This window comes from Macaca nemestrina, chromosome 13 (assembly GCF_043159975.1).
Source record: "Macaca nemestrina isolate mMacNem1 chromosome 13, mMacNem.hap1, whole genome shotgun sequence".
NCBI classification, from domain to species: Eukaryota; Metazoa; Chordata; class Mammalia; order Primates; family Cercopithecidae; genus Macaca; species Macaca nemestrina.
In genome coordinates this window covers 74,808,923-74,823,283 of record NC_092137.1, presented here as the reverse complement: position 1 = coordinate 74,823,283, position 14,361 = coordinate 74,808,923, and the positions used below count along the sequence as shown (strand labels likewise).

Sequence of the window (14,361 nt, the reverse complement as noted above, 5' to 3'; positions counted from 1 at the left end):
GGCCCTATATGAAGTGAGAACAGAATGCCTAAGATAAGAGCTCCACAAATTTTAATGACCAGATAGGGGAGGAGCCTGCAGAGAAGACCAAGAAAGAGCAACCAGAATTAGGAATAGGCGGCTCTGGGCACACTGCCTAGGAGTCAGCCCTGCTCCCTGGGGAGCCACTCCGGAAATTAAAAATATTTTAATAATAATAATAATAAGCAGAATTAGAAATAAAACCAGGATATTGTAGTGTTATAGCAGCCAAAGAAAGAGAGGACAGTCAGATGTTGCAGAGAGGTCAGTAAGATAAAGACTGAAAAATGTCTGCTGGATTTAACAAAATAGAAGTTTGCAGAGTGATAGTAGGTAGGGAAAACCAGAGGAAGTGGGTTAAAGAATGAGTGAGAGGAGGCTGGGCGTGGTGGCTCACACCTGTAATCCCAGCACTTTGGGAGGCCAAGGCAGGTGGATCACTTGAGGTCAGGAGTTTGAGACCACCCTGGCCAACATGGTGAAACTCCGTCTCTACTAAAAATACAAAAATTAGCTGGATGTGGTGGTGCATGCCTGTAATCCCAGGTACCTGGGAGGCTAAGGCAAGACAATTGCTGAGCCCAGGAGGCGGAGGTTGCAGTAAGCCAAGATTGCACCACTGCACTCCAGCCTGAATGACAGATCGAGACTTTGTCTAAAAAAAAAAAAAAAAAAACGGTGCGAAGAGAGGATATAAAGATGGTAAATATGGACAGCTCCTGAAAAATGTTACTATGAAGGGGAGGAGAGATGAGTAGAGGGTGTGTATGTGTGTGTGTATATATGTGTCTGTGTGTGTGTAGGAGTGATTTGAATGTTTAAAAGGATTCAGTTGAGAAAAAGAAATTGTGTGCAGGACAGAAATTGTAAGAGATGGAATTTAGAAACATTTAGGGACAGTAGACTTAGAGAAGAAAGATAGTTGAAAGGAATGAGAAGAGGATATGCAAATATAGACAGGTTTTTGTTTTGGGTTTTTTTCTGTTTGTTTGATTCTTTGTTTTTGAGATATAGTCTGTCTGTGTTGACCAGGCCGGAGTGCAATGGCACCATCATGGCTCACTGCAACCTCGACCTCCTGGGCTCAAGCAATCCTCCCATCTCAGCCTCATGAGTAGCTGGAACTAAAGGCTCGAGCCACCACATCTGGCTAATTTTTAAATTTTTTGTAGAGACGAGGTCTCACTATGTTGCCCAGGCTGGTCTCAAATTTCTGGGCTCAAGCAGTCCTCCTGTCTCAGCCTCCCAAAGTGCTGGGATTACAGGCATAAGTCGCTGTCCCTGGCCTATACATAGGTTTTTATGTTTTATGGTTGAAGGAATGAACAAATGGTAGGTGGAAACAAACATATCTGTGAGTGAAGAAATTTAAATCAAGACAAATAACAGCACTGGTCCTCAATAAGACAAAGTCCTTAACATAACTTATATATAATTTTATATATAAAATATTTATAAGATAAAAGGGTCTAAACTCTTTTATATAAATATGAAATAAGATTACATATATGGGCCGGGCGCGGTGGCTCACGCCTGTAATCCCAGCACTTTGGGAGGCCGAGGCGGGCGGATCACAAGGTCAGGAGATCGAGACCACGGTGAAACCCCGTCTCTACTAAAAATACAAAAAATTAGCCGGGCGCGGTTGTGGGCGCCTGTAGTCCCAGCTACTCGGGAGGCTGAGGCAGGAGAATGGCGTGAACCCGGGAGGCGGAGCTTGCAGTGAGCCGAGATCGCGCCACTGCACTCCAGCCTGGGCGACAGAGCGAGACTCCGTCTCAAAAAAAAAAAAAAAAAAAAAAAAAAAAGATTACATATATGTACGGGTATATATATATAAATAATACAAAGACCTTATGATATAATGTCCTTAAATAATTTAGAGAAGAGGTACTTCTAAATTTCTAGACAATACCAAAATGTTTGAGTACTACTCTGGAGATCAAGGTGATCTCTCCAGGTTGATTGGTGAAGAGGCCAAGTGTATTTCATTTTGCACATTTTAGACATGTTTAAGAAAAATACATTTGGAGAAAAAATTTCACACCATATTTATAAGATGAAAGAGTCTAACTACTAGTAATGTCTCAGTAAAGGGACCTGAAAGTTGTATATTCTTTGCCAAGAATGTCCAACATTTTGGACACTTTGACAAAGAGACCAACTAAGTAGATCCTCAGGAAGAAGCTGAGGCAGGAAATATCAAACAGCTTCTGACTGGTTTAAAATATATACATATATTGGCCGGGCGCGGTGGCTCAAGCCTGTAATCCCAGCACTTTGGGAGGCCGAGACGGGCGGATCATGAGGTCAGGAGATCGAGACCATCCTGGCTAATACGGTGAAACCCCGTCTCTACTAAAAAAATACAAAAAACTAGCCGGGCGAAGTGGCGGGCGCCTGTAGTCCCAGCTACTCGGGAGGCTGAGGCAGGAGAATGGCGTGAACCCGGGAGGCGGAGCTTGCAGTGAGCTGAGATCCTGCCACTGCACTCCAGCCGGGGTGACAGAGCAAGACTCCGTCTCAAAAAAATAAAAAAAATAAAATAAAAAAAAAAAATAAAATATATACATATATTTAAATCCCAAGGTGTCTTCACACATTAAACAGTCATCCCTCCGTACCCATGGGGGATTGGTTCCAGAACCTCCCAAGGATACCATAATTCAAAGATGCTCAAGTCCCTGATATAAAATGCTATAGTATTTACATATAACCTATGCACATCCTCTGTATGCTTTAAATCATCTCTAGATTACTTATAATACCGAACATAATGTAAATGCTACATAAGTAGTTGTTATATTTTATTGCTTAGGGAATAATGACAAGAAAAAAAGTTGGTACGTGTTCAGTACAGATGCAGGTTGAATCCACAGATGCAGAGCCCATGGATATGGAAGGCCAGCTGTACTGTGTTGAAATATGACTCCTCAAGAGAAACAGCAGAGCAGGAACATGTTCAAAGAAAGGACAACTAAGGCTGGGCTCAGTGGTTCATGCCTGTTATCCAAGCAATTTGGGAGGCCGAGGCAGGAGGATAGCTTGGGCTCAGAAATTTGAGATGAGACCAGCCTGGACAACATAGTGAGACCCTGCTTCTACAAGAAAAAAAAAATAATAATCAAAAATATTAGCCAGTCATGATGGTGTACGCCTGTGGTCCCAGCTATTCAGAAGGCTAAGGTGGGAGAATCACTTGAGCCCAGGAGGTCAAGGCTGCAGTAAGCCATGGTTGCACCATGGCACTGCAGCCTGGGTGACAGAGTAACCCTGTCTCAAAAAAAAAAAAAAAGGAAAAATGATTTATTTCCCTGGAAGTTAGGGAGATGAGCTCAGTTTGTGAATGACCACAGCATATGGGATTGGAACTTCAGCAGGAAGGGCGGTGTCATTGTGAGGAGCCTGGCCTGTGTTCCCCAGTCAAACCAAGTTAACGCCCTTGGATATTCAGCCTTCGTTCTTGGTCCTGGCCCAGCAGCCTTAGGCATGGACAGTGTCAGAATTCTTTCTCAAAGAGAGCATCCAGGAAAAAAAGACACGGTAGCCTCCCTAGGCCTGACTCAGGCTGGTTCTCCCTCCTAGCCTGCTCAGTCTAGCAATCCTAACAATCCTAACAATGCTCCCCTTAGCCCTCCACTGAGGTTTAGCACTAACATCTGGACCCAGGAGTCCTTACTTGCCATCTGCCCTATCTAATTTCTGAGGGTGGTAGCATGGGGACACCATCCTGAGTCCACGGCCTTCATTTCTGCTCACCCACCTGGTCGTGTGCTGATGAGGCCAAGCAACCATGAAACCTCGGGTCTCGGCCAGGCACAGTGACTCACACCTGTAATCCCAGCACTTCTGGAGGCTAAGATGGGCGGATCACAAGGTCAGGAGTTTGAGACCAGCCTGGCCAAGATAGTGAAACCCCATCTCTACTAAAAATACAAAAAAAAAAAAGAAAGCAAGCAAGCTCGGGTCTCAGGAGTGTCTTGTCTGCTGTTATAATGTCGTGCCACTAGGAAGCCTTCTGACTTCCTGGTGAAGAAGTCAGAAGAGAAATCTTGCCCCTGGTCCTAGTTGCACCAGCCTTTTCCACTTGGTTCTACACTGACCCTGACTACTATTGTCTTATCCTCACAGAAAGTTGAGGAAGCAAGCGGCCAAGGTCTCAGCCCGACACCCCAAGTCCCTTGGAAGGTAATGGGGCAAGAGCCCTGGGACCTCCTGCTCACCCCGTGGCCCCAGGAGGTGGATGGATGGATGGCAGCCTATCCATATCCATCCCAGAACCCAAACTGATGGATTAGGGATGTGAGGAAAATGGCTTTTCCTGTGGGGAGGTGAAGGGAGCAGGCATGGGGTTGGGCAAGCTTTGATCTTAGGGAACACAAGGAGGAAGTAATGTAGGAGCGGCTGAGAAGCCTGCCATCTTTACATGTCCCTCCAACCTCAGCCACCTTCATTCCTCCTCCTTCCTGCCCCCTCCATCACTTCACTTAGTTCACCCACATTCCCATTCTCTCCCCTCTCCACCTTTCTTCTTCCCTCCTTCCCCTCCCAACTCTGCCACGTCGATTGACATCGCTAGATTTCCCATTACTGTTGCTGAATCCAGAGAGCAGCAAGAGTTCCTGAAATGCAGTTTAGTGGTATTCGGCAGACGGTGGACGTGGAAAATCTGGCCGTCCTTCACTTTTCCTGTCCCCATGCTGCCCGCGAAGGGTCTTTCCCAGAAACAGAAAAATAACCCTCTACCTTTCCTGTGCCACATACGTAACCACTACCTCTACCAACTTCCTTCTCCTTTTTGCAGACCAATCAGCAAGCTTAAAGTCAAACCCAAACCCCGAGTGGGCAGGGGGCCAACCAAGAGGTAAATAAAATTCAGGTTGGGTGGAAAGGAGAGGGAGCACGGAGTTACCCGGCTGTGGCCAGGGAGGGAGGGGGTCCAGGAGGCCTGTGTGGCTGAAAGAGCTGACCAAGAAGAGGAGCAGCAGCACCTCTTAGAAATCACTTTCCAGGCCGGGCGCGGTGGCTCAAGCCTGTAATCCCAGCACTTTGGGAGGCCAAGACGGGCGGATCACGAGGCCAGGAGATCGAGACCATCCTGGCTAACACAGTGAAACCCCGTCTCTACTAAAAAAAATACAAAAAACTAGCCGGGCGAGGTGGCGGGCGCCTGTAGTCCCAGCTACTCGGGAGGCTGAGGCAGGAGAATGACGTAAACCCGGGAGGCGGAGCTTGCAGTGAGCTGAGATCCGGCCACTGTACTCCAGCCCGGGCGACAGAGTGAGACTCCGTCTCAAAAAAAAAAAAAAAAAAAAAGAAATCACTTTTCAGGGCTTTAACCAAAGTGTTACGCAAGACTGGTCCTTACCTTGGTCTCAGGAATGATGCTCGTCCCAGGATTTGTTGGTTTTTTCACTCACTGACTACCTCGTTCCACATGCTTACTTATCTTCCCCTGGTGAGTTCCAGGAGACAACCTGGTGCTTTTCTCTTTCAGACGCCATACTTGCCTCTCCTGTAAGAGGCTACATTTGCCTAAGGGATCAGTGTTCCCAAATCAAATGTTTTATTTGATTAGTTGTTGAAAATAAGTGCTACCAGCTTACTCAAGATGGAGTGAAACTCAGGGTCCCCTTTGGAACCTTTACCAGGAATGTGGACAGATTGACAGCCCCTGCCTCTCTGGCTCATTTTCCACAATTAGGCTCCCAGTTCCCTAATCTTCCTCCTGGGCTCCTTTAGAACTCGAAGTGGGAAGCTTCCAACCCCTGTGATTACATCTAACTTGTCTTCAAAAGGCAGTTTGCACATTAAAAGTCTCCCTGATAACTTCAACAGGGACTGAAGTATCGATAATTCATCCCTTTCTCCTCTCCTGTTCTCAACAAGTTCTAGTCTCACCCAGTGGTCCCCTCATAGCCCTCATTCCCCAGGTTCTCTGGTGGTTTCAAAGGATCCCAGAAATTTGGGGATGTTCTTGTAGTGCCCTTCTAGCTTAGGGTCACCTTTGCCCAACATGGCCACACTCTAGCCTTCCCTGACCCCCACATTAAAGTACACACTGCCATTTTTATTTTGTTCATTGTAGACAACGGGGATGAGGATGTTTAGAAGATAGATGTCTTTTTCCTGTGATGGGCTCTTTTTTACTTTCAGCCAAACAGGACTCTGGGAGAGTGCCTGATCTCTAGATCTTCAGGATCCATTTATCCTGAGCTTCCAAAGGTGTTCTGTAAAGTCTCCAGGCTTCCTTTGTTTTGTGTATAAACTTTTCCTCCTCCTGTGTCTTCCTAGCCAGTGGCTTCAAGTCATCATACTCCGTCCTTCCTCTGACATCAGGTGATAGGGCACATTACTGCAATAATGCATGACCACATCAGCCTCACAGACCCATTCCACTGACACCAGACCTCATCTTCCTCCCTTTTTCTGTGGGCTTGACCCAACTGTTTTGGGCAGAGTGTACTTCACTCAGGCACATGCCTCACTGCAGCCTCTCATTCTATTGGTATCAATAAACAAGTCCCCCCATTCTCTCAAACATCTCGGCACCATTTCCAAGCTTTAGCATCTATAGTTCAGTCCCATTATCCTATTCAGATGGCTTTGGGACACTGTTATGTTGAAATTGCAGAAGCATGGACTGCCTTTTTAAAGACTTACACAGCACAGGTCCTGGGATGTCTCTGCCATTCTGTTGTTCACATCCACCTCCTTTCTCTGGTCATTTATTCCCTCAGACGTTGACCTGTCCTGCATTTATACATCTTCATTCTTGCATATGCCAGTCCCAGTTCTTCCTGCATCTACCTGCTGGTCTGTTCTTGCTGCATCTGCCCCTCCTAATCTGTCCTGCAGAGTCTCTGGCCTCTGCAGAGCCATGTAGATGGAAGACTTCCTTAGTCCTTTGCATCCTGACTTACTCAGTTATTCCAGTCTCAGCATCACAGAAGGACTTGCTCGCCCCGGCTTTTCAGGCTTCCTGTGTCAGCCACTCCCTCCTGGCCATTTCTTCCAACTGGAAAGTCCTGGTTTCCCCTTCCCTGAGGCCTTAGCCTCAGCCTCCTTTAGGGCCAGCAGCCTGAAACCACTTGGAACAGTTTCTTCCAGGCAAGTCGAGACTAGTCATCCTTCCCTTAGGGTTGTTCTACTGTAGGAGGTCCCCAAGGGCCCTCCTGTCTAGGTAGTTGAGGCTCCCTCAGCCTGGAAACGCAGCAGTCCCCACGTATCTCCGGAGGGAAACACAGAAGGGGGAAGAAGAGGGGATAAATGGTCACAAAAGGGTGGGGGGCATGGTGGAGGCTTGAAGTGGGAGGATGGTTGTGGGGCCAAGAGGCAGGAGCATTGTTTTACCCTACTGCACCTCACTCCTGTCCCCCCAGGCTGCTGGCCCAGCGGCAGCAACACTCCTTTGGTCTGCATGGGGTGGCGTGCATGGGCACGGAGGCCCACCTCTCCCTCTGTTCCCTGGAGTTCTATCGTGCCAATGACACCGCCAGGTGCCCTGGGGGGGGCCCTGCGGTGGTGAGCTGTGTGCCAGGCCCTCTCTACGCAGCATCCAGTGGCCAGAAGAAGCAACAACAGTCGAAGCCTCAGGGGGAGGTGTGTGAGACAGTGACTATGACCTTTCCGACCCCAGGTGGAGAACCCCTAGCCTGGCAACCCCTGATTAAGCACAGCCCTGACCTTTGAGGACAGAGAGGAGCCTTCCAGGGGGTGGGCCACAGACCTGATACCACCCACTCCCTCCCACCAAAGTCTCACTCATCTCCTAGGTGCCCTCTCCGTGTAGATGTTGCCATTTGCCTCTGTTGGGCACTTCTCTGTTCTGTAGGCCCGTGTCCGTCTAAAGAGCGGCGCCCACCCTGGAGAGGGCCGGGTAGAAGTCCTGAAGGCCAGCACATGGGGCACAGTCTGTGACCGCAAGTGGGACCTGCATGCAGCCAGCGTGGTGTGTCGGGAGCTGGGCTTCGGGAGTGCTCGAGAAGCTCTGAGTGGCGCTCGCATGGGGCAGGGTGAGGCGGCATGGAGGTGGGAGGGAGAGGGAAGGAGGTACATGCTCCTGGGGGGCACACTCCTTCGGAAGGTTAGGTGTCCCCTGGGCAGACAGTATATGCTTAGTTACAACTTCCTGATCTTTGCCATCCGGTCCTAGGCATGGGTGCTATCCACCTGAGTGAAGTTCGCTGCTCTGGACAGGAGCTCTCCCTCTGGAAGTGCCCCCACAAGAACATCACAGCTGAGGATTGTTCGCATAGCCAGGATGCCGGGGTCCGGTGCAACCTACCTTACACTGGGGCGGAGACCAGGGTCAGTCATCCTCTCCACCTTGGTTGAGGTCTCTTTCATCCTATCCAGGCCTGGCCTCCAATCTACAGTCCAATGGCCCCCAGCCCGTGGACTGGCCCCTGCCATCCTGCAGCTCCCACCTGACCCATCACTTGCTAGCCCATTATGTGCCTCTGAGTCATGCTTCAGCTACATCTATGTTACAGACTCCCACTACCTCACCTCAAAGCTTCCTCCAGCGCTTCCATTCTGTGTCACTACAGATCCGACTCAGTGGGGGCCGCAGCCAACATGAGGGGCGAGTCGAGGTGCAAATAGGGGGACCTGGGCCCCTTCGCTGGGGCCTCATCTGTGGGGATGACTGGGGGACCCTGGAGGCCATGGTGGCCTGTAGGCAACTGGGTCTGGGCTACGCCAACCACGGCCTGCAGGTGAGTGGGAAGGAGAGGGGAGCCGAGGCTGTTTTCTCAAAGCCTGTGTTTTGGGCAGAGGGCTGAGGAATGAGTCCCTTGGCCCAAGATGCTGGATCCTGGGCCTTACAGAAACATCTGCATATATCCCCAGGAGACCTGGTACTGGGACTCTGGGAATATAACAGAGGTGGTGATGAGTGGAGTGCGCTGCACGGGGACTGAGCTGTCCCTGGATCAGTGTGCCCATCATGGCACCCACACTACCTGCAAGAGGACAGGGACCCGCTTCACTGCTGGAGTCATCTGTTCTGAGAGTGAGTGAAGGAGGGGGTGATGCATGCCAGGGAAGGGAGGGTCTGGGCCACCCCTTTGCTGGGAACGGGGGCTGTAATCTGGAGGGGCACTCGTTCCCCATAAAAGAACCAGTTTCACCAGGCAGGCGTGGTGGCTCACACCTGTAATCCCAGCACTTTAGGAAGCCAAGGCAGATGGATCACGAGGTCAGGAGTTCAAGACCAGCCTGGCCAACATGGTGAAACCCTGTCTCTACTAAAACTACAAAAATTAGCCAGGTGCGGTGGCAGGCGCCTGTAATCCCAGCTACTTGGGAGGCTGAGGCAGCAGAATCACTTGAACCTGGGCGGCAGAGGTTGCAGTGAGCCAAGATCACGCCACTGCACTCCATCCTGGGCGACAGAGTGAGACTCTTTCTCAAAAAAAAAAAAAAAAAAACCACAACCAAAAAAACAGTCTCACACACTAGGGAGGGATGGAAGCACCCCTCTCTGTGAAGTCAGCAGTGACTTCTAACACCCTCTTCCTTTATCGGTGCAGCTGCATCGGATCTGCTGCTGCACTCAGCATTGGTGCAGGAAACCGCCTATATCGAAGACCGGCCCCTGCATATGTTGTACTGTGCTGCGGAAGAGAACTGCCTGGCCAGCTCAGCCCGCTCAGCCAACTGGCCCTATGGTCACCGGCGTCTACTCCGATTCTCCTCCCAGATCCACAACCTGGGACGAGCTGACTTCAGGCCCAAGGCTGGGCGCCACTCCTGGGTGTGGCACGAGTGCCATGGGTGAGAGGGTAGGGAGTCAAGTAGAAAGGCAAGGCCACGGGGATGGGGCAAACCTTCTGGGGGCAGAGAAGGAAACAGAAGTTCCCTTCTCCCCACAGGCATTACCACAGCATGGACATCTTCACTCACTATGATATCCTCACCCCAAATGGCACCAAGGTAGCTGAGGGCCACAAAGCTAGTTTCTGTCTCGAAGACACTGAGTGTCAGGAGGGTGAGTTGGGGCCTGAAGTGGACCACATGGTATCCATCGCACAGCCTTTCCTTACACTGACATATGCCAATCCCTCCAGATGTCTCCAAGAGATATGAGTGTGCCAACTTTGGAGAGCAAGGCATCACCGTGGGTTGCTGGGATCTCTACCGGCATGACATTGACTGTCAGTGGATTGATATCACAGATGTGAAGCCAGGAAACTACATTCTCCAGGTACCTGGAGTCTGGGGCTTCCAGATGGGTGACTGGGGGGAGCGTTAAAGACACCTTTGAATTTGAGGATTGTTGCTGGGTTAAGTGGCCTTTTTCTCACTCACAGGTTGTCATCAACCCAAATTTTGAAGTAGCAGAGAGTGACTTTACCAACAATGCAATGAAATGTAACTGCAAATATGATGGACATCGAATCTGGGTGCACAACTGCCACATTGGTATTTGATGGGAAGAGCAACCCAGGAAGATTAGGGGATGGGAGGGAAAGACGTTCATTCTCTTTTCTGTAACTTGTTTCTGCATCTTCCCACCCTCCTCTGGAGCTCTCAGTCCCTCCACTTGTACCCATCTTTCTCCACAGTGGGTCTGTCTTCCTCCCTCTGTGCAGGGCGCCTCCCAAATTGCCTGTCCACTCTGCAGGTGATGCCTTCAGTGAAGAGGCCAACAGGAGGTTTGAACGCTACCCTGGCCAGACCAGCAACCAGATTATCTAAGTGCCATCGCCCTCTGCAAACCACCACTGGCCCCTAATGGCAGGGGTCTGAGGCTGCCATTACCTCAGGAGCTTACCAAGAAACCCATGTCAGCAACCGCACTCATCAGACCATGTACTATGGATGTGGAACTGTCAAGCAGAAGTTCTCACCCTCCTTCAGAGGCCAGCTGTCAGTACCTGTAGCCAAGCATGGGAATCTTTTCTCCCAGGCCCAGCACCGAGCAGAACAGAGCAGAGCCCACCACACCACAAAGAGCAGCACCTGACTAACTGCCCACAACAAAAGATGGCAGCAGCTCATTTTCTTTAATAGGAGGTCAGGATGGTCAGCTCCAGTATCTCCCCTAACCTTAGGGGGATACAGCTTTACCTCTAGCCTTTTGGTGGGGGAAAAGATCCAGCCCTCCCACCTCATTTTTGACTATAATATGTTGCTAGGTATAATTTTATTTTATATAAAAAGTGTTTCTGTGATTCTTTAGAGCCCTGGAATCAGTGCTGGTGGTTGGAGGGACCTGCCCCCACTGGTTCATTTAACCCTCTGTCCCGGCGCCCTCAGAGCCTCAGCCAGGAAGGCAAGGAGGAAATCAGAGCAGGAGCCTCATACTCTTGGTGATCTATTCATTCTGTGACCTCAGGGGTCACATATAAGGTCAGTGTTTCTCGTCCCCGCCGGATCTGCACTGCCAGCTGGGATTGGGTTCGAACAGCTTCATAAACATCTTCAGCATTTTGTACCATCTGCCCCCCAATGGCCAAAATCACATCACCAGGCCGCAGACCAGCCCTACAGAGAAAAATGGACAGACAGAAAAGAAGGAGTACAAAGCCTAGTTCAAGGACACATGCACACCTCACCCATCCCCATATCACACTGCAGCCTCTCCCTCACCGGTGTGCAGGGGAGCCCAGGATGACTTTATGGATGAGTACACCATGCTGAACATCAGGAAAGCTTGGTTCTCGAAGCTGTAGTTCAGCAAGGATGCTGAAAGTACACAGATCACCCTATTAGCCAAACCCAGGCATTCTCCCCATCCTGAGTTCCACCTCAAGTCTCTCATCAACACATTGGCAAACAGATGGACAGGACATGCGCTAGGTACTACAAAATACAACGGCAACTCACTTTCTGTCTTCTAGCAATAAAGTGCAACATGTACATAAAAGATGTACACCACATGAGGGCACCAAATGACAAACAGTATGAAATCAATAGCACTAATGTCATTCTAGAGTACTAAAAGAAGCTTTAAGGGGAAAAAACTTAAGCTGAGCCTAAAAGGATGGGTCCAATATTAACCATATAAAACAAGAACAGCATAAATAAAAAACATGGGAGTAGGAAATCAGGTTGGCTGAGTATTCATATAGGAAGGTATTACAGCCAGGTCTAGAAAGTTGATTTACAGACAGATGGAAAATGCCCTTAAATGCCAAGTTAATGGATTGAAGGCTTGAAATCAAAGCAGTAACAGGATGAAATCAGTCTGACAGGTGTACAAAGTGGAGTGGAATAAGAAAGTCAAGATGATGGAGACAGCTCTTGTGATTATTTCAAGTGTGACACAGTTCATTTTAGATAAAGACAGAAATGAGAACAAAACTCAATAGAGGTGCCCACCTCTGATTACACTGGTCATATTACATGTCACTATCCCTAAAGCTCATACCTGGGACTCAGGGTCAGCATCATCACCCCAATGTAGCGCCGCTGGGACCCACTGATTCCAGAGGAGGAATCTGTGACAGAGGGACAAATAAGCCCCACCCAGCTACATCCTTCCTTCCCTGCCCTCTTCTCCCAATAGACCACCCTCCAGGAAGTCCCAATGAATGCCCCTCCCGTATTTCCCCATAAGCCAGGCTCACTCTTCTTTTCCCCACGATGCAGAAACTCTCGAAGGCGATCAGAAGGGATGGCAAAGGAGATTCCAGCTGTGACCTTCATGGTGTTCACTCCAATCACCTCTCCATCCTGCAGGGATACATCCCCCAGTTCCCTAGCCCAAACAAATAGTAGGGGATGGGGGCACCCGAACAAAAGTAGCAGCAAGTGTTGGGGAGATCCAGTTGGATGTTGAGAGATAGCCAACAAAGAACTGCTCAGAAACTTGACCAAACATCCTTGAATTAGGGAAAACCTACCCTTCCCACACAGACCTGGGGCTGGGATTCTTGGAAGGAAGGATGTCTCACTCACCAGGTTAACCAGGGGACCTCCAGAGTTCCCAAACTGCAGGACAAGGAGAAAACATGAAAGAGATCTGAGGATTCTAAGTCTGGGGGCATACCAGGATGTAGGTACTTTCTCCAAATTCTCTTCTTTCTCAGCCCATGAATGAGTGGCCACATTTTTGCAGCCTAAGCTCTGTATATAGGCTCATCCACCATATATCAGTTGGTGCTTGTACCACACAGCCTCTCCCCACTCCCCCATCATGTGTCATTTCTCTCCTATCAGGACGCACATCAATAGCTGCATCCGTCTGAATGTATTCCACATTGGTTTGGGGGAGTCCCAGGTCTCTGGCTGGACGCTGAGCAGAGCTAACAATGCCGGATGTGATCGTGTTCTGCAGTGCAAAGGGACTTCCCATGGCAACAACAAACTCCCCTTGCCGGACATCAGCTGAGCGTCCCAGAGGCAGCGTGGGGAGAGGCTCCTAAGGGAGAATGGGTATAAGAGACCTGTCATCTGGAGATGCGAGCAAACAAGCAGCTCCAACCAGACCTGGCCTACCCCAGCCCCCACCTTAGTCTGAATCCTCAGCGTTGCGATGTCTGCCACGGGATCCACAGCTGTGACCACGGCCTCATACGTGTCGCCGCTAAGCAGTCTCACACGGACTCTGCGCCGATCAGCCACCACATGGGCGTTGGTGACAATGAGCCCATCGGCAGCCACCACGAATCCTGAGCCGTTCGAGATAGGGACTTCACGGCCCAAGAAAGGGTGCCTGGAATGGAGGGAAAGCACGGATAAGAGGACCCCTCCTACCCGCCCGCCCTCCGGCCCGTGGCTTCAGTGCCTCCCGGTCTACCCCCATTACCGGTCCAGGATCTCGATATAGACCACGGCAGGTGCTGTCTTCTCCACCACATCTGCGATGAAGTTGTACTGACTCCGGGGAGAAGCGGGCGGCGGGCCAGGGACGGCGGCGAGGACGGCCGGAGGACCCCGACCCCCGCCCCACAACAACAACAGCACTGCCCCCCCAGCGCCCAGTGCCACAGCCAGCCACGCGCGCGAACGGGTTCCAGAGTTCTCTGAGGCCTCCCGGGTCCTGGTATCTGGGGTCACCGCAGTCAGTTGTGCCCGGGGACCCGGGGTCCCAGACGTCAGACATGCTCGGGGTTCACGGACCCCAACACACAACCGGGCCCAGAGACTGGGGGTCCCATAAGTCACTCGGGCCCGGGGGTCAGAAGTTCCTGACGTCAGCAGGGCCCGGAGGTCAGGGGTCAACCGGGGTCTCCTCCCCCAGCGAATGCCCCCCAAAGCCCGCCATGCCCGAAGGCTCCAGCCTGCACCCCGCCCCGCCCTCGGCGCAGCCATCAGCTCCGCCTCGGCTGCCTCCTCGCCCGCCCTACTCAGAGGCGGCACCCAGGACGCGAGCAGGCGGACAGTAGG

The 14,361-nt window shown here is 50.6% G+C and overlaps 2 protein-coding genes across 6 annotated transcripts in view; one reads left to right on the top strand and one right to left on the bottom strand.

Annotated features, from left to right (window-relative positions):
• Nucleotides 1-11,201, top strand: part of LOC105465306 (lysyl oxidase like 3) — a 23,853-nt gene extending 12,652 nt beyond the window's left edge. For 3 of the 5 annotated variants that reach the window (XM_011713709.3, XM_071076964.1, XM_071076963.1), the window contains 12 exons: nt 4,153-4,209; nt 4,826-4,885; nt 7,404-7,623; nt 7,856-8,036; nt 8,177-8,331; nt 8,574-8,741; nt 8,875-9,037; nt 9,558-9,801; nt 9,900-10,015; nt 10,095-10,231; nt 10,338-10,449; nt 10,652-11,201. In XM_011713709.3, coding sequence (XP_011712011.2) covers nt 4,153-4,209; nt 4,826-4,885; nt 7,404-7,623; nt 7,856-8,036; nt 8,177-8,331; nt 8,574-8,741; nt 8,875-9,037; nt 9,558-9,801; nt 9,900-10,015; nt 10,095-10,231; nt 10,338-10,449; nt 10,652-10,725 — 1,687 coding nt within the window. In that variant the 3' untranslated portion in view covers nt 10,726-11,201. The remainder of the gene's footprint in view (nt 1-4,152; nt 4,210-4,825; nt 4,886-7,403; nt 7,624-7,855; nt 8,037-8,176; nt 8,332-8,573; nt 8,742-8,874; nt 9,038-9,557; nt 9,802-9,899; nt 10,016-10,094; nt 10,232-10,337; nt 10,450-10,651) is intronic. The other 2 variants (XM_071076965.1, XM_011713711.3) reach the window with 2 other exon arrangements.
• LOC105465308 (HtrA serine peptidase 2) lies at nt 11,015-14,361 on the bottom strand. Its single transcript, XM_011713712.3, has 8 exons — nt 13,781-14,361; nt 13,483-13,687; nt 13,199-13,393; nt 12,931-12,963; nt 12,600-12,705; nt 12,401-12,470; nt 11,620-11,715; nt 11,015-11,514 (listed from the first exon to the last, which is right to left on the bottom strand). Exons 1-8 carry the CDS (start codon nt 14,284-14,286, stop codon nt 11,349-11,351), a joined length of 1,377 nt encoding a protein of 458 aa, XP_011712014.1. The 5' UTR covers nt 14,287-14,361; the 3' UTR covers nt 11,015-11,348.